The sequence below is a fragment of the Epinephelus lanceolatus genome, chromosome 2, assembly GCF_041903045.1.
Source record: "Epinephelus lanceolatus isolate andai-2023 chromosome 2, ASM4190304v1, whole genome shotgun sequence".
NCBI lineage: Eukaryota > Metazoa > Chordata > Actinopteri > Perciformes > Serranidae > Epinephelus > Epinephelus lanceolatus.
The window spans coordinates 22,845,682-22,871,819 of record NC_135735.1 but is presented as its reverse complement, the minus strand read 5'-3'; the positions used below and the strand labels follow the sequence as shown (position 1 = coordinate 22,871,819).

At 41.4% G+C, this 26,138-nt stretch overlaps 1 protein-coding gene across 20 annotated transcripts in view; it reads right to left on the bottom strand.

The window, feature by feature from the left end:
- The window catches only part of plekha7b (pleckstrin homology domain containing, family A member 7b), a 96,538-nt gene that overhangs the window by 39,357 nt on the left and 31,043 nt on the right, over positions 1 to 26,138 (bottom strand). For 19 of the 20 annotated variants that reach the window (XM_033628697.2, XM_078175383.1, XM_033628698.2 and 16 more), the window contains 5 exons: positions 14,015 to 14,098; positions 8,539 to 8,650; positions 5,448 to 5,552; positions 5,025 to 5,097; positions 4,445 to 4,545 (listed from right to left, as the gene is read on the bottom strand). In XM_033628697.2, the coding sequence (XP_033484588.2) occupies positions 4,445 to 4,545; positions 5,025 to 5,097; positions 5,448 to 5,552; positions 8,539 to 8,650; positions 14,015 to 14,098 (475 nt within the window). Of the gene's footprint in view, positions 1 to 4,444; positions 4,546 to 5,024; positions 5,098 to 5,447; positions 5,553 to 8,538; positions 8,651 to 14,014; positions 14,099 to 18,352; positions 18,587 to 26,138 lie in introns of those variants that run through there. The other variant, XM_078175400.1, reaches the window with a different exon arrangement.

Sequence of the window (26,138 nt, the reverse complement as noted above, 5' to 3'; positions counted from 1 at the left end):
TTAGCAGTAACTGAAAATTTCCAAAGCACCTCAGATACACTTAATGAAATCTCCTCCTCTTAAATGCATGATGGCTCTGAGAGAGCTGAGGGGAATAGGGATCTCTTAAATACAGGGTGGTACAGCAGAGCTCAGGCTCATTTCACCTAACCTTACACAGCACACAGCAAGTGGTGGGAGGAGACGGAGAAAAGGCTGAATGTATAATTAATATTTCCAGCAGCACAATTACAGTACAAATTCCATTGTATGTAATATGATCTGTCAAATGCACGAGGTGTGTACCACACATACACGCACACAGACAAGCACTCACACTCAGACACACGCACACGTGCACACACAGAATCCAAGAACAAAAGCTCGAAGTACAAAGGAGCTGAAAGGATTGCAACAGAATGCCCTGAAGCTGCAGCGGTGCATCAAACATTCAGGCACTATTGTTCTTTGCAACACGCTCTGTGTTTCCACAAAGGAGGAGCTGGATAATGTTAACACTCTTGCTGTAACCAAAAGACATAAATCCCTTTGCTGTCCTCTGGCACAATTCACAGACGGGAAAAAGAGAAAAAGACTTTGCCGCATGCAAAGAAAAGTTCAGTCGCACATTTTTAAATAAAAATGACGCTATTATCAAATGTGGGCCGGCTCTGCTGGGGACTGTACAACCAGGGAGCTATGTGTCATTCAGATTTCAATGAAAGAACAAAGCTCTTGCACTGTGTAAACCATATTGAACATTGCACTGCTGCAGCCTCTCTGGCACTCTGGCAGGGGCTACCGCAAGACAGTGGAAAATGTATTTCTGCCCCTTCTCACAGTAGGTTAACAAAATCAAACCTTGCACAGAATACATAAAGGGTTGTGCTGCAGCTATCCAACACCCATCATTGGGTTTGTGTTAAAAAAAGATCAACTACCAGAAGGCCAGAAGTTTCATCGGACTTCTCAAAACTGGACTTCTTAAAGAAGTCTTCATAGATTTTTTTACAAAACCTTTTTTGTTTTCTGTTAATTTAACAAAATACGCCAAACTTCTCAAACAAATCAGTGTTTCGTGTTTCATCATACAAGCAGCGGTATAAATTTGCATTACTAACATGATCAATGAATAGAAATGTTATAATTTAAAGGTCTAGTGCAGGGGTCAGCAACTGTGGTGACAAAAAGGCCTGGAAATACCAGTTACTATCAAGAGCCATTTTTGCCCAAAAAGGAAAAAAAAAATCTGTCTGGAGCCGCAAAACATATTTGAGCCTCATAATAAAGGTATCTACATTAAAAATAGATCAACATGAGGATTCATTAATACCGTATGTTTCAACACAAGGTGGCGATTCTGCAGTGGGCTAATTTGTCCACCCATTAAATTCTCTATTTTCCCCTGAGACTTTTCCATTTTTGGATTTGGAATCCACACCTATCCCAGCTAGGCTGACTCAAGACTACTGCAGCTATCACTAGTGATGTTTTTAGCGGAAAAGGCGCCAGGCCACAGACGTACTGTATGACGCACATTTTAATTGACGAAATGTTAAAACATTTTTTTAAGTCAGTGTAGAGGCTGCGCATTTTTACAGTTGAAGAATGTAAGAATCACTTTAGGTTTACAACAACACATTAGAAGTTAAAATGGTGGATTGAGAGGGTATGGGAAATTTACCGCATGGAACAGATAGCGTACTCCTTGAGACTCCAAAAAGAAACATTTATCCAAAGATGGGCCCCTGCTATCGCCATACTAACATAGAGAAGTGATTGAAATCCACCTACATATTTTACAGCATACAGTACAGGCCAAAAGTTTGGACACACCTTCACATTCAATGCGTTTTCTTTATTTTCATGACTATTTACATTGTAGATTCTCACTGAAGGCATCAAAACTATGAATGAACACATGTGGAGTTATGTACTTAACAAAAAAAGGTGAAATAACTGAAAACATGTTTTATATTCTAGTTTCTTCAAAATAGCCACCCTTTGCTCTGATTACTGCTTTGCACACTCTTGGCATTCTCTCCATGAGCTTCAAGAGGTAGTCACCTGAAATGGTTTCCACTTCACAGGTGTGCCTTATCAGGGTTAATTAGTGGAATTTCTTGCTTTATCAATGGGGTTGGGACCATCAGTTGTGTTGTGCAGAAGTCAGGTTAATACACAGCCGACAGCCCTATTGGACAACTGTTAAAATTCATATTATGGCAAGAACCAATCAGCTAACTAAAGAAAAACGAGTGGCCATCATTACTTTAAGAAATGAAGGTCAGTCAGTCCGGAAAATTGCAAAAACTTTAAATGTGTCCCCAAGTGGAGTCGCAAAAACCATCAAGCGCTACAACGAAACTGGCACACATGAGGACCGACCCAGGAAAGGATGACCAAGAGTCACCTCTGCTTCTGAGGATAAGTTCATCCGAGTCACCAGCCTCAGAAATCGCAAGTTAACAGCAGCTCAGATCAGAGACCAGATGAATGCCACACAGAGTTCTAGCAGCAGACCCATCTCTAGAACAACTGTTAAGAGGAGACTGCGCCAATCAGGCCTTCATGGTCAAATAGCTGCTAGGAAACCACTGCTAAGGAGAGGCAACAAGCAGAAGAGATTTGTTTGGGCCAAGAAACACAAGGAATGGACATTAGACCAGTGGAAATCTGTGCTTTGGTCTGATGATTCCAAATTTGAGATCTTTGGTTCCAACCGCCGTGTCTTTGTGAGACGCAGAAAAGGTGAACGGATGGATTCCACATGCCTGGTTCCCACTGCGAAGCATGGAGGAGAAGGTGTGATGGTGTGGGGGTGTTTTGCTGGTGACACTGTTGGGGATTTATTCAAAATTGAAGGCACACTGAACCAGCATGGCTACCACAGCATCCTGCAGCGACATGCCATCCCATCTGGTTTGCGTTTAGTTGGACGATCATTTATTTTTCAACAGGACAATGACCCCAAACACACCTCCAGGCTGTGTAAGGGCTATTTGACCAAGAAGGAGAGTGATGGAGTGCTGCGGCAGATGACCTGGCCTCCACAGTCACCGGACCTGAACCCAATCGAGATGGTTTGGGGTGAGCTGGACCGCAGAGTGAAGGCAAAGGGGCCAACAAGTGCTAAACACCTCTGGGAACTCCTTCAAGACTGTTGGAAAACCATTTCAGGTGACTACCTCTTGAAGCTCATTGAGAGAATGCCAAGAGTGTGCAAAGCAGTAATCAGAGCAAAGGGTGGCTATTTTGAAGAAACTAGAATATAAAACATGTTTTCAGTTATTTCACCTTTTTTTGTTAAGTACATAACTCCACATGTGTTCATTCATAGTTTTGATGCCTTCAGTGAGAATCTACAATGTAAATAGTCATGAAAATAAAGAAAACGCATTGAATGAGAAGGTGTGTCCAAACTTTTGGCCTGTACTGTATATGTATCTCTGCCTCCCCCACCTGACTCACCTCCTGATGCATTTACGTACACTCATGCCACTGTATAAACACATGCGCAACTCCACTACCTAACCTTATCACTTTTTTAAAATTTTCTTCTTTCTTTAGTCTTTTTTTGTCCAACATTTCCTTTTCCCAACTTATACCTTTTGTTCGTTTTCAAAATTAATACTTTAAGCTGGGATGTGCTTGGTTTATTTTAACTCCTTGTTGTTTGCCTGTAAGATACAAAGACACAGCCGTAAAAAAAAAAATAGAAAAAAAACAGCATGGAAATTCTGCAAATGATTGTACAAGTTGCTGGATTTTAGTTAAGTTAAGAAAAATAAAAAGTTATTTATTTCCATATTATTTTCTGTCAACTGGAGAGGGGCTAAAGAATTGCATGTGGCTCTGTAGCTGCAGGTTGCCTACCCCTGGTCTAGTGTGTAGCAAGAGGCATCTAGCAGTGAGGTTGCAGAACTGAAACTTCTCTCGATGATGACAGTGAAAGAGGACCCTCTCTGTGCATAGATAAAAACAGCTTGTTTTAAGGTAATGAAAACACAACCATTCTTATTTTCGGGTGATTCTAAACTAATGAAAACATAGTTATGAATATTATGTACCATTTCTGCCAATAAATGCCCCTAAATCCTACACGCTGGACCTTTAAATCAGGAAAGATCTGATCAAACAATTAAGATAACAAACCTAGGACCATATTCCAACTTTTGATACTTGACTGTTTTTGATGTGATAGCTCTGTGCTACAGACACATTTCGGTTGGTACTCAAATACTGAGGTTTAAAAAAAGACTATCTAGGCAGCAGGGAGTACCCAACCATACTTCCTGTGTTACAGAGACCACAACAGGGGCAACCAGTATGTGAGGACTGTTATCTAATAGTGACATAGCAATAAATATTCTTGGGAAAGAAAAAGTGTAAACAAGTTTTGCTAGCTAGACATGGACATGACACCTTCACTCATAAATCTGATGAAATGCCACTTCAGTGTTACCTTGAAGGCATATTTGCGGTTAATGTGGTCATCAGGCTCAACTGGTGCGATGACATAACTGGGCAGAGGGATGCTACCGAGCACTGTCTCCTCTCGGCTGTCTGTGAAGCGAGAACACACAACACACACCCAGAGTATTGTAACATCCAAGACAACGATCTCTAATTCTGCCAAGCTCTTTTACGATGTTTACGAGTGACTGCAGATTTATGAACAGCAGGAAAATTAGCGAGGCATAATTCATGGGTGACTCCCTGTCTGACCGAGGCCATGTGGCTGCATGTGGCACGAGGTGGCATGTGACTTATCTATTATTCAGTATGATTAATGGAGGAGAGGAGGTGGATGCTCTGGCAACACAAGCAAAGATTACATCCCATAATAAAACACTCAAGTTAATAAGGAGGGAGAAGTGGGAGGAAGAGAAAGCCGGGGAGAGCGAGAGATAGCGAGACATGTCATACATCCAATTATTGGCTGTCATTAATCAAGAAATACATTTCTTCCCTCAGAAGACCTCATCAAAGGTTTTCATGTTGGTGTGTTAAACTCTGACCAACTGCACTTTTCATAGACTCACCTTTGTAGTAAAACAAGCAGTAGTCTGACAAAACAAACCACTTCCTTTTCCACAGTCGCATTCCAGAGCTGTCCTGGAGGTGAAGGGGGAAACGCAGACACACAGTGTATTTAGAAATCCTCCTTGCAGAAACGCATTTCAATTCACTTTTTAATTAAAAAGAGTAGTTTGGGAATATAGTGCTCGTTAGCAGTGAGCAGGGGGAGGAAGATGGCTTTATGCATATCATTATTACAATAATTTTAGTTTATTTCTTTCTTGCAGCATTCGGCACAAAGCTCTAGGTCTTTTTGTCTCATACTTTTTAGGATTATGTACTCTCACAAAACTCTGGAGTCCAGATTAGAGGGTTTTGTAAGGGCAGTCTGAACATTCATCATCATACAACATCAGATTCAAACAAAACTCTTCAACACAGCTCACCTGTTTATACAGCCAGCCTCTCACCACCACTGGGATGTTGAGATTTCTTTTAATAGCATGATCCCTTTTGCCAAAACTGTGTACTTTTCCTGTACCTCTGGAGCCCTGCGGAAAGCAAAGAAAACCCAAAAGGCTTGATTATGTGGTGGCTTTGCTGAGAACTGTTTGCCAAATTACTCTGCTGCTTACCTGAGGTAATGTACAGTAATTAACAGAGAGGAGTAGTGTGTGTAACAGTGGTTCTCAAACTGAGCATCAGGCTGCCCTGGAAGGGTGTGGGTCCAACATGGGGAGGGGTGTATGACCAAAAATGAGCAAAATCAGAGTTGAATGAATGTGATTTTAATTCAGCTTGGTTTGTTTTACCTTTAGTTTCCCCAATATTGTTAAAGTCTACACAAGAAAGGGGGGTCGTTGATTTGTTTTGGTTCGTAAAGGGGGCCATGACAGAAAAAGTCTGAGAACTACTGGATTCAATTCATTTTCAAATGTGTTCATTTCAATTGTGCCTCACATTTGAAACAGTTTTTGACTCCATGTAATTCCTCATATCCACTTAGAAATATGCAATATCCCTTTTTCTTTGTCCCCTGAATTTTTAAAGACGTTGGACGAAGGTCATTTCAGTACAAAGCTCCATCTGACTGGAATAATCTTCCTCTTTTCTTGAGATGTGTTACCTGTTTCTGCTGCTACAGTACTTCTATACTAGTCCATACCCATTGGTAGCTTTGTCTCCTTCTACCTATGTCAGTCCTCAATGCCTATGTGCAGTTTCACATAGATTGACGTCAGTAAGTAGAAAAACGTGGGACAGACAGAATGACTGACTGACAGAATGACACACTGACAGTTTCTGTGATTATGTACAGCATACATACCATGACTTTGTCATACCAAATATTAGAAAAAAACAACAACATTTGGCCACAGGGGGAGCCACAGCGATCGGTCGCATTTTAGCCATTTTTAAGCATTTTTCTGTTGTTATAGCGCCACCCAGTTGCCAATTAGAATTAAATTTCTCCAGTCACCTTGAGGCGTCCTGTTCTACATATCTACCAAGTTTAGTAAAAATCGATATGGCGGTTAGGCCTAGATAAGAAATTAGCTCTCTAGCACCCCCATTTTGTTTGATGGGGTCAATAATGGAGGGGTCCCCTCAGATTATGTGTGGTCATATGCCTACAAAGTTGCGTGGTGATCGGTGAAACCCTTGAGATGTTATACACTTTATGTGATGAGCCACGCCCTCCGCAATATTCATTGTCTTATAGAAGCTCAGTTTTAGTAAGTTTTCCAACTTTTGCCAAGAGGGAACTTTAGATATTGGTCCCTAGATTATGTTCACCGAGTTTCATGCAGATCAGTCAAACTTCCAAGAAAGAGATCGATTTTAAGTGTTTTTCAAAAAATTGGCGGAAAATCTATATAACCGGAAGTTATGGGTTCTTGAGGCAAATTTATTCCTCACGAGGAGAGGCATCTCTGTGCAAAGTTTCATGTCTCTACGACATACGGGGCATGAGATATGCCCATTCAAAGTTTGCAATTTCAATCAGTTGCTATAGCGCCCTCCTTTGGCCAATTGATGTAATATAGCTGCTAATATTGACTTCTATATCTGTGTATCTGTAGTGTATGTTTGTTATGTAATGCAGTTTTGTTTGTGTTTTTGTTCTGTATTTGTGTTTGAGGACCCCCTTGAAAATGAGATGCTACATCTCAAGGGGCTATCCTTTCACTAAATTCAAATTCAAATCTACTGTTGCTTACCGTGGTGTTGCCCTCCAAAGTGCAGACAATTCAACTACAAACTTTTGTTACTTTCAAAGAAACGTAAACGGCCTTTCCAGAAAAAGTAAAATGGCCTTCTTTCCTAGAACTTCCTGCCTCAGACACCCATAACGAAAAAAGGAAATACCATCTGGCTATTCCCGTGGATGCGTGCATCCATTTATAATCAGGATTATTTTCAGACACGGCCATTTCAGACTACGTTTTCTCTGTTACAAATTAAGTTGTACTTTTTCTTAGTTGTGTTTCTACAGAAATATCTGGGGTTGTCCTGTTTACCAACTGGATAAAAGAATGAATGTTGAGGTGACAAATGACAAATATGCATATCCAATTCGTCATACAGAATTATAAATGTGACATGTGACAAAATGAGAAAGACCAGAGGGATAATCTGCTTGTTATTATCTCAATCATGTGGTCTATAAAATGTCAGAAATTAGCTCAGAATATCCTGCACAAGCTACAAGAGCCCACGATAACAATACCCTGGATTTGTCAGATCAACAGTTCACAAAAGATATTTAGTGTACTTTCATATTTGACCAATAAAAGCAGCCTGGTTCATATTTGAGGGACTGACAAATGTTTGCTTAAGAAACAGTGTAAACAAAAAAATATTGCTCATTAACTTCATGTAGATATACTAATTCATCATTTCAGCTCTACAACAAAGAATTATTACAAAAAAAATCACACTTCTTTTCCAACATATCAGCAAGTATTCACGCATTTTCATCCCTCCGAGCAATAATTGTCTCTAAAGTTCAGTTGCATCAAAACTTTGTGAAAAGTTCAACCGTCTTTAAGGAGTGGCAATACCAATATCAGATTTCTCTCTGATTTGATTTAAATCCTGTTCTTCTGTGGTGTTTCCCACATTCAGAAACAAAACATATTTGCAGTGAAAATTTCCACTATCGCTGTGGAAAAAACGGCAAGTCTGCACACTGTACACCACACCCCTGTCCAGTCCCAGGGGATGTGTATTCAAGTTATATTAGGCTTAAATATAACTAAATTATTGCTCTCTGTGGCCGTAAATCAGAACGAGATAACGTGTTCTAGAGTTGATTAAACCAGTTTATCAACATGAGCATTAACAGTCAGCACCAGAGCTCCCAAATGATTCTCCACCCCAAAAAAGGAATATTTGGTCAGTTATGATAAATGTCAAATGGGAAAAGCTGAAAAAACATTTTGATTCTGTTTAAGGATTTGTTTTCTCTTTTGTTAGATTACAATAAAACTAAGTAACACAAGTGAACTCGATTTGACAAACACTGCCGCTCACCTTTGACCCTGAGGTGGCATCCACTGCTGCTGGGGTCACAGTCTTAGAGGAAACTGTGACCATGCTCGGGGATCTCTGATTGGCCGCTGACTTGGACATACGGGCTTCTAACCTACAATTAAAAAAGGCAGCGCAGAGGAAGATCAGTAACACAGATGGGATGAGAAGCACTGGATGGTCATATTCCCTCTTAAATTCCTCTGACAAACTACAGACGCACAGGAAAACCGAGCGCAGCCCTGTGCTGATCTTTCACATATAAAGGATATGACTATTTCCTGACACCGCCACGCGACCTGTCGCAGCCAATGGCTTTGCGGTGGATGTGTTAACAGTGGAAGCTGTGTGTGCCAAACACTCCAGTGACACTTGGTCTGACACACACCCTGGGGCACAGAGCGTACACACGCCCAGATAACAAAACAAAACAAACACAAAAAAGAACAGCACACACACACACACACACACACACACACACACACTATCCTTGAGCAGCTCTATCCACATCCCACCTCGCATTTCTTCATGACATCATTATATTACTATTGTTGCAGAAAAATCAACACTGAAGAAACGGCACTGACAGGTCAGTATCAGATAACACAGTTTTGTATTGCAGATCATATTATTAGGAACATTTAAACAGGGTCTTTTCAGCCTCAACCAACCGTAGTACGTACAGTACATTTCTTTTCCTGTGCAACAACACAAAGTCTTTCACTGCAACAGCAAATCCATTCACTCCCACATTTTTCGAGGACTTTTTTTTTCCCCAGGCTGCGGCAGCCTCTGCTTCATCCCGTATGCTCAAAATGAAATTCATCACAGATAATGGAAACACCAGAGACAGCAAGGATCAATTTGATTTAACAAGGTCTCAGAAATGTTTCTTAGGAATTTTGGTCCGTCCTGATTAAGTAAGAACATGCAGCTCCAGCAGATTTTTTCATCCATAAATCCTGCACACCTCCTGTTACACTGCATTTTAAAGGTGCTCTGTTGGGTTTACATTGGTTGACTGTGCAGACCACTGGATTTAAATGATGTCACTGTCGTGCCCCTGGAATAATCCTGATATCATAACTGTTCAAGTGCATCATTCTTAGTGAAAATACAATGAGGGAGGCTATTTCTGTGATGCTGGAACCACCAGGCTAGGCACCAACAGTTCATATTCCCTCTCACAGGCCTAGAAAGTAATACACATCACTTCATGAGATGGTGTATGTAAACTTAAGCGAAGTTTTAAACTCATCTGCAGCGACCGCACCAGTATAATTGACACGCAGCTGTCCAGAACTTGGTAGAGCCTCTCCCTGACTGCAGGAGTGAACTGAAAGAGAAATAATGTCTGACCTGTCTCTGCCACGAGCCCTCTGCATTGTTCCGCAAAGCTGTTAAAGGCAGCACCGAGCCTTTTGTTTTTTCCTGCTTTGTGTTGCTCACTACACCGCAGCTAAAGAAAACAAGATAAGCTCGAGATGTGTCGGCAACTAAAGCAGAAAAAAAAACTCTGGGAGAACAAGTGGAAAAAGAGACACAGCACAGCAGAACAAAACTTACAGTATCTGCACTCACAGGCTGGACAGCAGCCAGTATTTTTACAGGATGTTTCTGTCCTATCAAGAGGACTCTGCTGTTTTATGTGAAGCTTTCATTCTGTTTACCACCACTGTCATTGGAATAGTTCCCCGGGAGATTTGTTGTGGCATGTGTTGGAGAGGAGCGATATTTCACATCATGTAGTGGAGAAGGGGGGGGGGAGACAGTAAGCTCCGTCTCTCCCTGCTGCTCTTGCTACTGTATGATGGAAATGAGGGCATATTTGACGTTTTTTTCTTAATCCTTTAAGGCAGTGGGTGCACATGGGGAGAGCTGACGAATTGATCATAGTGTGATAATCTATAACAAAGTCAAAGCCTCCAGGCCGGCGAAGCATAGGATGATCGACCCCTCCACGGGGAAGGGCCTCCTGAAGCTCTTTTTCCTGCTCTGTCCTCGATCCGATACGGGTCTCACTGAGGTTCTCTGTACTTGGACGGGAGTCAATGATTCATGGAAGAAACCAACTTCCTTTTCAGATATCATTATACGCGGAGTGAAGCCTATAACATCACCGTGACAGTGAACAGAAGCAACAATTTGAAGCCACAGTGAGGTCACGCCCGTGTCGCACACGTTCGATACCACGACTGCTCCCTTGCTGTCACGCTCTCCACTAAACTTTAACAGCATTATGAAAAGAAGGGTGCAAGGGAGAGGCACAAAAATACGGCAATAAAGTTAATAGAAGTTGGAGTAGATGCTGGAATTAAAATTCAAAGTCACATTTGGTGTAACTTACAGTGATACTGAACTGACCTACATTTGCACTAAAGCTGCTTTTTCACATCTCTGCTCTTCTAGGTAACTTAACATAGTCTTAGTTTAAGACTGAGCTAAAACTAGAACAATAATACTATTACTTAAAGCTGCTTGAAGTTGCATGGTAAAATGCTTACTGTAACTATACAGTGTTTAAAGCTGGAGTTTGACAGACTGCTTCAAATTTTCACAAGCACTGAAGTTGAACTTTCTCTGTCATTGCTATGATAGCTTTATTGGCAGTGTAATGAATGTCTTGCGGGTGTGGTTTAGGCAGGTGGTAGGAAGCAGGGTCAGCACTGACGTAGAACTTGAGGGTTGGTGGTAATCACTCATTAGCCGCTATACATGTATGCCCCACCTGGAGGGAGAGCTGGGAAGACCTTTGAGCTGATTGGGCACGCCACGAGGGAGACGCCGGAGGCAAGACATTCTGAAGACAAAGGAGAACGACCATGAAGAAGAGTGAGCTGCACGACTGGTCCGATGGAACGGCACCCAGCGGAATTGTCCAGTCCGAACGAGCTGGTCGTGTTTCTCACGTCTAATGCAACACGTAGGGAGAGGCACTAAGTTACGGGCTTGCTAGCCTTATTTGATGAGGTTTCACGAGCTAGGTTTAGCATAGCAGCTTAACAGTCGTCAATTTTGTTATGGTTCACATGTCACACCTTAATTATTTTATATTTACGGGATGTGTTTACTGTGGCCTATCTTAGCACACAGACTGGAAGGAAGAGTAAACGAGTAAGGTAGACGTAAGCACAGCCCAAAACTTAACACTGTCTCATCCACCACATCAAATAACCACACATAGTTTTTTACAGTGATAAACAGCAGGAATACTCAAACATATTTCATATCTAACCTACTGCCTGTACAAACTGTTGAAACCACATCAATCACCTCTGTGTTGGCAACTTTGATAAGAAAATATTTGTGCTTTCAGAGAACAGACTGAAGGAGTTTAACAGCCAGGACAGACAGCATGTAAGAAATATGCTGGAGTGCTTCTTTAATAATAAAAAAATTTACATACTGAATGCAGCGCAACTGTCACTGCTAGTTGCCAGACCAACGCAGTGTCATTTTCATAGCTGGCACCCACATTGTGTATGTAGCAAATGTATTTGCGCCCATCTGTGCGCCCATGGGTGTGTATAGGTCTTGAAATGAGGTCTGATCAGGCCCATTGTTGGCGCTTTGCCATTCTGAGGCAGCAAAGATCGATTGTGCCATTGAATGGCAGAGTATTTTCCTGCTATTTAAAGGGCACACTATTCAGATGGTAACATGTGCCTGTATAGGCAGGTTCACAACATCCTTACACTCTACTTGTCACACACACAGGGACATGCAGTTGGGCTGGAGGTGGGTGAAATATTACATCAATAATGCAGAAAATAATACATTCTCTAGAATGCAAACATGGCAGAGAGCAGAGCAGAGCTGCCTGCAAAGCTGCTGTCCGCCTCCTTATCAAAAGAGACGCTGTGCGCATTCAAGCATAAGGAGGAGCAGGGTAACTTCATTGATTATTTCAAAAGCTAAAAGTTTAGTTCTATTTCCTCTGTCAAGTTTTTAGTTTTGTTGCTTTAATAATAATAATAATACATTTTATTTATAAGCGCCATTCAGAACACTCAAGGACACTGTACGGCAATAAAACAAAACAATAAAAAACACAGATAAATGTCCAACAATATTTGCTGCAATGGCATGACTGCTCATTACTCTCATTAGAAAACTGCTCACTTCTCCATTTGCCGAATCTGCCATGTAAATAGCAATAGCAATAGGGGCAAACATGGCTTTTAAAGGGATTAAGAGATGATGCTCTGATTGGTTGAACTCATGTTATGCCCAAAACACACCTATGATTAGTTAGGGGCTAAATACCATGTGCTATAGATCATTTAAACAGGACCCTAGGTTTCTTAAAGTTGTCCTGCCTGCTTCTTGGCATGCTTGTCATGTTGTTGTGAGAGGGGCATAAACATGATGCTATTCTTACCACATCTTAAAGAGATTATGACTCGCATTTCCAAGTAAAAGAATCGTTTTATCTCTGTTGCAGCAACTAAGACAGTAACTTTAAAGCCCCCTGATGGTATACAAATCCATGGCTTAACAGAACTGAACTGGGGATATTGGAGATTTTCAGGAAATTAACAGCGGAGGATGAAGATGACTCATAATTAAATTTGCATTACTTTAACAGATCGTCTTTTTATCAGCGGGAATGTGGAGGTCACACGCTTGTCTCTCAACCTGCTTTTGTGTGAAGTGGAATCTGCACCATGCGTGATCATCTTACAGCGGCCAGCTTAAATACGATCCGACACCTGCTGCCTTATATTGTGCTCTAACCCTGCCGTGCCCTTTAATGGCTTTGCAGGGCACAAAGACATTAAATAACAACAATAAATCCACCTTCCATGGCGATATATACTGCTGTGGATGAAAACAATATACAATTCAGACTCTCAAAATTTCAGTAACATGTAAACCTACTTGGCACAGTAAAATCTTAGGGATATTCTGTCAATGCCAGTGTAACAGTCAGAAGAAGACAGTCAGGTTTCCATTTTTATGACTCCAGCTACACTGAGTAAAACGCCCTGAACGGACCAGAAAAAATAAATAACTAACCTGGCTGATGGATGAGACAGATTCATGACACCAGATGTGATTTTAACACAAAAGCATATGTGAGTGTCAGCCATGCCATTACCATAAATCCTATTAAGGTAATCATGTGAAGAATCATACTTAAGAGTCTCTGGGATCCAAAGCCACTGACTGCAGTCAGTTACGAATGCAACGATACTAATGAATGCATTCAATTTGAGGAAGAAGAAAAAAAGATGCCCATCCTTTAGTGTTCTGACTGTGACATCTCATTTTCCCGATTAACTGAAACAGTTCTTGCTTTGCTTGTTACTGCAGAATAGACAGCTTTCCCCCCTCTCATGACATGCTCCATCAGGGAGGGTGACAGGCTATTTGCCAGGCTATTTCTGGACTCCCACCGTGTGACCTTGAACTAACCTCTCTGTACATTTAAGCATGCAGTATATGCATTTTTCCCAGGAAACAAAAGCAGACTCACCTGTCTTGTAGTGTGTATTCTGTGTTTTCAGGGGATATCTGTCCGGTCACAGGGTGTCGAAAGGATGTGGCCCTCAGGGTGTGGCTGCAGGACAGAGGGAGAATGAAAAGAGGGAGTAAACAAAATTAGTAACAAGTCAGTATTCATACACCTACCTGCTCCCGTCCCCGCACAGCTATGTTTCTATACTTCTAAACAAAACCACATAAAGTCAACCTCAGTCAACTGTAAAAAAAAATCTATGGTAGCTCTGCAGCCGGGTCAGGAACCACATATTCTCTTACACAAAGTGTAGGGCTCAGCACTCTCCCTTTAGCCAGCTCACCAGGCTTTATTGATTTCAGTTAGATGGGGCCATTCATTGCTTTAACTAGAGCATAAACGCATGTTACTGTCACAGGATAGAATAAGAAACGGACAAGAGGGGCTGGTGTTGAGAGGATTGAAATATTACAGCGAGACTCTTTCTATTGTCTATATTGTATATTTGTTCATGACTAGGCAAGGAAATGATTTGGGTTATTTCATTTACAGCAAAATAAAAGAAAATCCCAGAAAATATCTAGTATGCACACACTGTCTCACATACTGAAGCACAGTGAGATTGATCTACTTCTTTTTCATGCTGTACTTGGATGATGTTTCTTCTGCTTTATAAAAACAGGGATTTAATACATGTCTAATCACAGATGCATTTATCCGATGCCCAACTGTATTATTCAACCATCATGGCAGGTTAAGCTTCAATCATTCATTGTGTTTGATGTCTGTTTCTCTCAATTACACAAACCCACACTACTGCAGAGAGCCTTTAGGTGTATGGCTCTCCAGGATTAGTTAGCTGCCACTGGTACTTAGCGCTGCCATTATCCCGTCAAATTGTGACACATCGCTTGAAATGCTGCTGGCTTTTTGATCCTTAGTACATCTTAGACTTTTTCAATTTCATTTTGAATGCACATATAAAAATGTGGAGCTTTAGAAACCTGTGTTCGGTGGTGACATTATAAAGAGTAATATTATGGAAGAATTTAGCAGCACTACTAGCGCGGCTGCCTCGTTAAAGTTAAATCGAAGACCCCTCAGTCGGCTAAGACTAAGACTTTTTTTTGGTCCCCAGAAGTAAATTCTCTTTTTGCTTTCACGTGGCTCTCCAAGGTAAAATTATTGTACCACATCAAGTCATTCTGTTCACTCTGTGTCTGCGATGTCTGTGGGTACAGGCAGCTGCAGAAAACAGGCCCAGGATGAGTCTCAGTAAGACAGAGGCAGCTGCCCAGAGGAAGAGGGGCTTTACCAGGTTAGGCTCTGAGATAACGTTATCTTTTGCCTAATGCTTACGTGGTAAATTTACAGCTCACAATACGATACAGTCTCTGGCCAAAACATGTTGTTGTATATCTCTGATCAACTGTTATAACGCATTAGCTTGGAAGGCTAACTTGGCTTGATCACCGGCACCTTAGGGCAAAACCCTGTTCAAAAATCTGGCAATTCAATAAAGTGTTGCTTGATAGGAAAAAACTGACTGATTCAATTCAAATGACAAATTTTGAGTCAAGTACACCCCTAACTATTACTTATACCTTGCAGCAAAGGCCTGCATGTTCTTTGCTACTCAGGTGTAGTGTAGATACTATGGAGACAGCTATTTGTCCTAGTGTGATGACAACAGATAAAAGTGTATATAATGCCATCTTTGTTTCACCCCTCATGGTTGAAAGACTTGGGAGAGCAACCGTGTGTGATAATATACTGAGCTGCAATATTATGCTTTCAAGCCTGGCTCTTTGTTAGTGTTGTATTGTATGTCCCCTGACCCTTTTTTTTATCTTCCCCCATCACCATCATACACAATCTATTACAGCTGAAATAATCACAACACTATTCTTCAGAAGATGCTGTAAAATACTGTGCGCAAGCGTGCAATAAAACCGTAGAGTAAACACTGCTGCGGTGCAGAGGCTAAATCCATTTGCTGCTTCTTTTTTTTTTTTTACACAGTAAACATACACACAGGTCCAGATAAGAAAATAGCTAAGATAAACATGTTTACACTATCCTGATTTAAAGTGTTCCCAGGGTAAATAAATGACTATATATCCAGCAGTAAGTGGTGAATCCTCTGAAGGACGGCTGCAAAAGTTCAGTACTGTAAAGATGCAGAATAATACAGAAAGTAGTGCCTCACTGCATCACCATGCAGCAAAGGGAGGGGAGGCAAACTGAGCAGGGTGGAAAGATTTATGAGTTGACATTTCAGAAAAGTTCAGAGGGTGTATCGAACAGGAATGATGCTGAGTGATACTGCACACATAGACAACAAGACAACACGTTTTAACAACCACACATTCATGTAAAGCACCTCTTGATCACATAAACATGCACAAACACACACACCCACAAACACACACACAGAGGCTTGGCCAAGCTCGTTCCTGGTAACAACTCATAATTTGCTGAGCTGCACTGGGCACATACAGCACTGCACCAGCATCCCCTGTTAATTAGGAATCTGCATTCTTTGAGGCTTTTGTTTTAGCCGCATTACTTCTGAACTATTTGTCACGGAATTTGCAGCATCCCCAGTTCGTGTAGAAACACTGCAGCACAGTGGGTCTATTTGTTTGCAGGAAACCAGCTTCCATCAACGCTTGTGACAATATTGTCCCAAAGGGGGAAATGAACTCCTGCTGCAGAGGAGCTGTAGCACACTGCCTCTTGGATTATGTATTGAAGAAACGGCTCTGTTGTCGGTGCCAGTCACACGTGGTTGCTGAAATCTAATGTCACAAATATGATTCTGTGTAGGGACTCAACATAAATCATGAAATTATTCGAGGTAAGAAACAAAACCACTTTCCAGTCCTCTCTCTATCTAAATATTTATCTTCAGCTTCAGTTTGCACATATATTTGTGTGCAGTCTTCAACTGAATCATTCACAATCACAGCCGTTCTAATCAATAACTTGGGTTTCTTGAGTCAAAAACATCAAAACAAGGATATGGTTTTGACATATACACAGTACTACCAAGCTACTACTTACATCTCAACCTGTAAAGCAGACGTTTATGTGTCAATGCATGAAAAAAATATAATGAAATCAACATACATGTAGTTTTTTGAGTTATACGAGTGATTTAACTTCAAATTTAAAAGAAGCATGATTATATTGAAGCTAGTCGCCACACAAAAATTATTACAAAAACCTAACTTTGGTCCACTTTCTATTCTACAGCCACACATACTGTAAAATAATATGGCACCTATTAGCCTAATATAGCAACACAGCAGTGAGGCACAAGTGTAATTGTAAATATTTGTTCATTTGTAGTACACTGACAATTATTAATAATTCAGCAGAACAAAGGAAAAGTCAACAAAATATTATGCGTAACAGTACAGCACTCATCCTGGGAGAGGTCCTGTGTTAAAATCAGCTCAACGTTCAGGAGAATGTTCGTTCCAAAAACAGGTGCTGCCTGACATTACTTGCATGTTCCAGGGCCCCACAACATTCACCATCAGGTCAAGTAGAGTTTGTGTTTCCATCGGGCCAGATAAAGAAGAGAAAGAATGACTGGCATCTCATCTCACGGAGAGCCTTGAGAGGGCTTTTCACAATGGGGCAGTGTTTACATGTACAGTACAAGTGTAACCACAATGTAAACAAGACTGAGCTCAACCCTAGCTGATAAAAGAAAGTGGCTGTCAGGTGAAAAGTGCAATGTTTAAAGTGAAAATACCAGTTTTCTGACCTAACTTTTATCATCGTGCATGTAGCAGATTAAGGTTTCTCTATGAAATGAGTGGAGTTTGATGTAAAGTAGCTGTGAATAGTGAGTAACCTGGAATACATAGCAGCCTGTTTTTAGCCGAAGCTTCTCCTACTGTAAGAAATGTGTATAAACAACACTGCAGCTAACATCATAAAAATATGCTCTCTCTCAGTGCTGTAACAAATGGAGTCCACGCTCCAGCGCTGGCATGCCATACCATTTTTTTCTCCAGCAAAACAAAAGGCTCAGAGTAATCCCTGTCCAACACTGGGGCAAAGTCTTGGCAGCGGGGCACCAGGGGCAAGGCTCTGTGGTTTGAGCGGCTCTCTCTCTTTCTCACACCAACAGAAACAAACTAAGGCGCCAAACTGCTCCACAACGCACCACCCACTAACAGCCTCAACTCCTGTTTGTGTTCACACCACTTTCCTGTAGGAAAAAATCCCAGCAGGGAAAGGAAAACTCCCCACACTGTACCCACTAGCGCAGATCACTCTGCTTCTGCTTGCTACTTCCTGTGCCCTGCTGTATCATGCACACAGTGAAGACAGTCTCACCTGCTGTGACAGTGAATCAGCGCAAATCAGCTGCTAGACCCGCTGTGGTGCCGCAGGTTCTGGAAATCCTCTCGGCATTATCAGGGCAGGAGGAAGACGCGGAGATGGTCTCTCGTAGCAGGCTGGCATCCGCAAAGAGAGTAAGAGTAAAGTGGAGCCGGCAGGATGGGAGCAGGAGGGGGAGCACTTTATCTCCGCTTCCTCCTGTTCAAGCATGCTGTCTGAGAGTTTCACCCCACGCTTGCTGGGTGGATGGTAGCGATCTAACTCCCTCCCATCAGGGGAATACCTCAGTTGCTTATCAGATCCGCCACCCTTTCCATTTTCTGCTTCCCTCTCTCCACCTGTCACTCCCTCTTTCCTGGAACTGGATGTGCAAAACATCTTCTCTCTCAAGGAATCAGTAAGTTATGTAGCTGCTGCTGTAGAGAACATACTGTACCTTGGTCAATAATGTAGTCTTGAGCTAATTTTTCTTTTACTCGGTTCAAGTCAGGGCTTGCTACTACTGTCAAACTTCCTTGACTAATGAAGGTGTCATACGTTTGGATATATTTTGGTTATTCCTGGTCACACAAGAGTACCTCTGGTATCCTCTGAGGGGCAGCATTGCAACTAAAGTAATGAAGACAAGCAGACAGTTGGTATTTTAGATTTGTCTCAATCAGTATGATAACCTCCTTTGGCTGGCCAAGTCATCTACACACTAATGAGTTGCTCCATGTCCACTTTTAACATTCACAGTAAAAACAGTGAGCCTTAAAAACACAGCTGCAGCATTTACAGCAGCTCTTGGTAATTAATTCTGCTGGAACTATTCATATAAAGATCAGAACATTCACATCAAACACAAGACAGTGTACTCAAGTGTTGAGTATTTAAACCAGGATCCAGAAATACATGGCAACTTGTTTAACTTGCCCTTCAAGGGCACCTCAAGGTTGTTGGCGTCTACTTTTTGAAGCACTAGTTGCACAGTGACATTGACCTGTGAACTCTGCTTAGAGGGAATTGAAACTAATCCTGAGGAATGCGGCCCACAGGAGCAGGTGGTACCAACATACTATGAGCTTGCGGTAAATATTGAATCTTGATAGACAACCAGGGCTCAGGGACCTAAAAAAGCAGCAGTTTGCAGTTTTGCCTGCAGCTCATGAGTCATTTCTTTCCCACACATTTTTAATTTAGGAGCAGTTTAATTCAATGACACCTCTCTAACTACATTCAGACAATGTGATACACTCAAAGTGCTTTGAACGTGGGCAAGAGCAGTCTCTTGTCTCCCTCCGTGAAGCCTTCGTAATAAGCCTCACTGCATCAATGTGGTGTCTGAACACTCGAGCTGCAGGGGAATTAATGCAGGGCCAAGAACCAGCCAGTGAGAGCACCTGTTCCTCTTCTGTGGGCACAACATGAAATTAATATTCCATTCACAAGAGTGATGGAATAAAAAGTGGCAAATTAGGTAATTAATTAGTGAAGATGTTTTTTTTTTAAAGTAGAAATTGAGAAATTGATTTTAATGAACCACTGAAAACTTCTCCACACTCTAAGATACACACATGCAACAAACTTAGGTGGAAAAATAGATATTAGGAAAAGCAGAACATTTCATACTTCCACATGGAGAGCATTTAATATGTCAGATTTTTTATGTACAAGTTAATGTGACATCAAGACAACTCTTATCCTACAAAACCTCATTTAAAACACAGGTAGATGGTTTTATTTTAGCGTCACTGGGCAAAACTCCCATAATACACTTGAAATGCATGAAAGCATATTGTTATTCAAGTGGTCTGAGTGAAAACTAGACCTCTGCACCTTTGCTTGGCTCGGTATTCAGGCTTTCCAGCCTGTGACAGGAGACTTTAGACAATCATAAGCAGTGTTGGGCTCATTATTCTAAAAGTGCAATATATTACTGATTACTCGTTACTCTTTTCAAAAGTAATTACATTACTTTACTTATTACTCCCTTCTTTCTTTTCTTAACACTACTCGGTATATTACTTTTCCATTTGATTATTGCCTATCTCCCAAAATTCAGATGTGTGCCTCTGTGTGAATGTCTGGGTAATTGCTGGTAAGTGTAGCTAAGGCTGGACAGCTCTTTTTTACCTGGGAATTTTCTTTTGCCTGTGACCGGTATTTTCCTGAGGCTCTGCCTGAAAGACGGAGAGTCACTCATGGAGCAACATTTCATCCACCACATATCCAGCCACAGGCTTCATTACTTCTTTGTAGCTGCAGCTGTCTACATTTCAAATCCAGAAGTGGTTGTTTAGCCACAGCCGACCTTTGCAGCCAAGAGTGGCTCAGCTTTGGTGGGATGTATTTCCTGGAGTTGTTGTGTTGTCGGTCGTAGTAGCCGAGGTGTTTCAGGCCGGAAGTTTGAGAACGTGTTTTTTGCAGTGGAAAGAGTTTTAGTTCAACTATCTGCAGCAACAGTGTTCATGTCATCTTTCCTCCTGACAAAATCAAAGTAATGGGGATATTTCCAGTTGCTAAGGTAAGCGTTTCTCTCTTCTAGCTTGACACTTTGTGATGTGATGCAGCCTAACGATTAGGAAAATGAGTCAGCTGATGTGATTGTCATATTTCAAGTCAGTAGTGACGTGATAACAAAAGTAACATTGTAATGAGTTGTTTGGTTTTGTGGTAACTACAATATTATTACTGAAATTTTATAAGTAATAAGTTACACTACCCCTTACTGGAAAAAGTAATATTATTACCGTAATGCATTACTGCCCAACACTGCTCCTTGGCTGTTTTAAGAGAGAGCAGCTCCCAATCATGTCAGTCACTGCTTGTCAGCTGCGGTCAAACTATCAAAATAGACAGCGCTGATCAAATATGACTCAAGGTTCTGTTACTGCATTGCCTATTCCTCACCTCAAATGTTTTAATAAATATTTTCAGTGTACTGTTTAGCTGTAAAATGAGAAAGGTCGTGACCCGGCTGCCATGTTGGAAATAGTCAAGCTAGCACGGCAAGCAAGCACCACCCACTGGCTGGAGCAAACTTTTTCATTTTACAGCTAAGCAGTGCACTAAAATATGTTTATGAAAACATGTGAGGTGAGGAATAGGCAATGCAGCAATCTTGATTCATATCTAATCGGTGCTGCCTAGTTTGACAGTTTGACCATAGTTCACAAGCAGTGATTGACAGCTGATTGATTGATGGCTGTTTTCGTGATTCTTGAAAATGCCATTAGAAGCACTGTGAGGATGCAAAGGAGCATGACTTCTTCACAGATTATCTGCTTCATGTACTACTGTCAAGATATAGGCATTTATTTGGAAAAAAAACAAAACTTTGTCCTATTTGCTAAAAGATTACCTACTGTAGCTTTAAGAGAAACACTAAGGTCCATGTTGAGCTGATAAATTAATGAGGCGCAATTCTTCTAATCTAATCTAAACACACAACGGAAATCATTTACTTTAGTTGGGCTGCTGCATTCATTTCCAGACCAGTTCAATTAGCTGTAACAAATGTTTCATTAATATCAACATGCTCTTTATACTCCGATTATATGTTTCTGCAGAATCCAGAGAATAAGACAAAAGCAAGTCAAAAGAGGTCTGCAACACATGAGAGGTTAAATGAGATGCCTTGATCCAGTTCTGAAGTCTGTAATGACAGTCATTTCTGTGTGTACGACACCCCACCCAGGCAACATCAATGTGCGACAGGACATTACATTGTGAAAGAGAGCGATATCATGGACCTCCAGAAACATCCTGTAGCAAACCAGGCTTGGCAGGCAAAATTAATTAAGCCTTAATAACAGCGGTTTGCGCTCAGTATCCAGACGCAGGGAGCCATTAAGGAGATAAGCATTCTGCAGCAGGATTTGCACATGTTGACTGACCTTTATCAGTTTCATAGCAGAGCACTGCAGCAGCCTCGCTCAGCTTCATTTCCCTCAGATTTGTGGAGGAATTATCTATGTCAGTCTCTCAACAAAGACTTATTGGGAGATTCCGCTGTCACTCAGAGTGGAACCGACTGAGGGAAACCGACCAAACACATTTCACAATGACTGGCTTTTCCCTGTCATTGCACTCATTGACTACTATCATCATCATCTTCACTGTTTACAACTGCAGACACCCCAAGCTGGGTTGACAGCACAACACAGTGATCATAGTCCTACTGAAGAACAGTTCCATGCACAGTATTTTAAAAATAGCATCAATGAAATAGGAGAACCATGGCAAAAGCTGTGCTTTTATCGAGTATGTGGCCATCCAGCAAACCACTCAAGCAGCGCTGGGCACACAGTGGCAAAGTCAGGTTCAAACAGGCCCAAATGGAGAGCAGAGACAGGTGCGAGGACTTGCCAGTGTCTGTACCCTGTCAGACAGAGGGTTTGGCAGAAATTGAAAGAGCTGTCACCCTATTAACATTCAACACACACACAGTTCTGACACAGCACATTTCATTGCAGTCACAATGGTCCTTTAGGCCATGCCAGTCCAAAACATAAGCAAGGCAACAGCTAATTGCATTGCAGTGAATCCAAAACAGGCCCTGTGTTGGGCCAATAATACAAAATTAGGATGCAAGGAAACACTAGTCTCCATGCATGTTCTGAAAAGAACCACTGCTCTAAGTGAAAATGTTGTTATCCACGATCCTGGTCCAGGAACTAAAATGTTTTGCCAAAAATAGGTGTTGCTCATCAGTTGCAACTCATTTCATGCCTGCTCAATTGGAAATTCTATTTTTCAAACTCTAAGTGGACAGTAACAAGGACCATTGGAGGCTTAGCTCCACTGTACAAACAGAGAGTCCAAAACCCATATTAATAACTTCCTCACAGGAAGTGTTTGCTCTTTCTTGCACTGTTATAAACTTGTTACAACCTGATATTGTTCCAGCAACTGCCTGCAGCAGTAGAGAAAATGCCCTGAGCGAGGGATGGATCCCAACAGGACTGTGGGCGCATCAGCACTTCTTTTGCTCCATTGGCACAAGTTTAGCTGACTGATAAATATTTATAAAGGCTGATTTGAAGTAATTCATCAAAGAAATTGTGGTTTTATAATGCCTCCAACCATGACAATAAAATTACTTTCAAAAGCACTTATCTTAGGGATCAATAGCGACAGGGATATGCTGCGACAAAGGAAAAAAAAAAAAGTTGGGAAGTTTTCTGGGGCGAGCATTACTCTGGGGAATGAATCAATGAAGGGCCCCTGCAGCTTCGGGTCAATATTTAATACCACAGGTTTATCCTGCACCTTACTGAATAATGATGACCCAGAGCAACCAGGAGTCATCTTTATTTCATCTCTTCATTTGTGCTAACAAGAATTGTCATAATCTGAAGTGCATGAATGTGTGTGTGTGTGTGTGTGTGTGTGTGTGTGTGTGTGTGTGTTATGGGGATTGCAAGGGGGAAAAAAGATGTTACAGTTGCACACTTAATCGAAATTGAAATGATGTATTCCTCAATGATAGCTTCACTGACTTTTCCCACAGGCATTACTGAATTTCCCCTTTATTTATAAGTTTACATACCCAACCTATCAATAGGTTTGATTCTAAGAAACCGACCATCTGCAGCAGCTTCTCAAGGGGCTTAAACAGTCAATTGTGGCAGTCAATAATGCCTTTAAACATTGTGATAAATCTAAATTTAGAAAACAGGAAGCTCATGTTAAAGCTAGAGAGCAAAGAGAAGAGAAGAGACCAAAAGAAATAAAAATCATAAAACAGAAAGCATTGATTGTGACTCTGTTTTAATCCATAGTGGATCTCTGAACAGCTGACACATTAAGTAAAGCGACAAATCTAAAAGTTCTGAGTAAGCAGGAGTGCCCTAATCTATTGCACTGCTGCATCTGAGCTAAGTCTGATAAAACTTTATGTATAAAAATCCTGCCGTGTGTAATTCTAAACATTGCGGCAGCATAGTTAGTTTGAAAGGTCTGACATCCAGCTTTGCAAATCTGTTCTCAGGGCACCGAAAAGCCACGGGAGAGAAGGTTTTGCGCAGCAAATTATCTCTTACCAAGACAAAACCCCACAATCAGCATAAGCATCACATACCTGACAGTGCAAAAAATGACGAGAGACTGTCTGCAAAGCACATCAGGGGATGCTGTTAATCTCAAATGTAGCCCTTTCTTGCACGTGGATGTTATCAGTGGAGCTCATCAACTAGTAGCAATAATTTTCTAATACACAGATCTTTAAATGTCTAATGAATCAGACAAGATGACCAAAAACTACTCAAATCTTTCTCTAGCCAGCTCTGAAACAAATGAAATGAGAATAGTCTTTTCTCTCACGCCACAGTTTCCCCCCTCTGTGATCAGCACATCAATAGCGGAGGCTCAAAGGCACTTTGCTTCCTTTCACTGACACACACACACACACACACACACTTCTGACACACATACACAATCATACAGACACACCTCCACGGCACTGACTCGATCTTTATCATCAAAGGTCTGAGCCAATCTCAGATGACATGACAACATGGGCCACTTGCTTTGGGAAATCACAGGTTAATGAGAAGTAACACGATGACCTTTGTTCACATTCTCCAGAGGCTCTATGGGTGCTAGGCGTAGCTTTCAACTCTTGTAGTTCAGAAGGAGGAGGAGGAGTACTTTAGTGACTGACACCAAGGAATCTGACCATGAAAGATCAAGTATAGGCGAGTCATCACAGCGTACACGGGCGCAAAGTGAAAACAACACGTCAGCACTCAGCAGGACAACAGCAACAGCTGCCTGTCCTCTGTTATTGTCCACACTGGATCTGTTAGACTGCAGTGCTGCTTTACACTTTGAAAAAGAGTTTTTTTTTTAGTTTGAAATCCTCTTTTTCTTCTGCAATTGTTACAATGTTGCCATGCAGCCATAAAATAAAATGGTAACATTTTATTCTGCAATCCAAACAAAAATGAAAACACTTGCATAAATGTCTCACCTATTAGGATGTTTCAGGGTTTTTCTTGTTTGTCTGACACCTACATGTCAAGTCACACTGAAGGCGAAACCATCAAGTCACCAAAATCCTGCCTAAAGCATGTATTTTTCATCCGTTTAAAAGCTTATTTACTGTGGTAGCACTTCCCCCAACAAATATGCTCAGCTGAACTAAGCATATTTGTGTTATTAATGTCATTACACCAACTCACTTTCACGAGCAGTGATACCTAACGGGCTCGACTTACTGAAAATATGAGGTAGCAAATTGGATTTGACAGCTAAGACTATGCTGTGGTAGACAGGAGATGATACAGAAAAATAAGAGAGGAGGAACGAGGATAAGTGGCATATACACCTGAGGCATTTATGGCATAAAAAATTTGATCAAATCCTGCCATTCTGCATTTAAAGAAGGAGCTTGTCCCAAATTGTTGAATTCTACTGGTATCAGTAGGTGACTTGAGGGGGAATGAGGGGTGATTCTAGGGCAGGGTATCACTACCGAAATAACCCAGTACCAAGTAGTATTGAAACTTCTCCTGTCAAATGATACCTGCATTCAATCTTTTTTGTGTCAGGGGTCTGATTGCAGACCGTCCAAACTCCCCAGCAAACTTTCTGTTGCTACCGTCTCCAGAGCCGCAGGGAGCCGCTACTTCCTGTGAAAGGTCAGTTCAACGTCTGCCTAGTTAGCACAAGCTAGCAGAGCAGCAGCTGCTAATATCCAAACACCCAGCTGTTAAACAGTCCCAACAAACTCACAACAACACCAAAATGGCTTGACTCTTTTGTTAAACCTGATAATAACCCAGCTACAACAGAG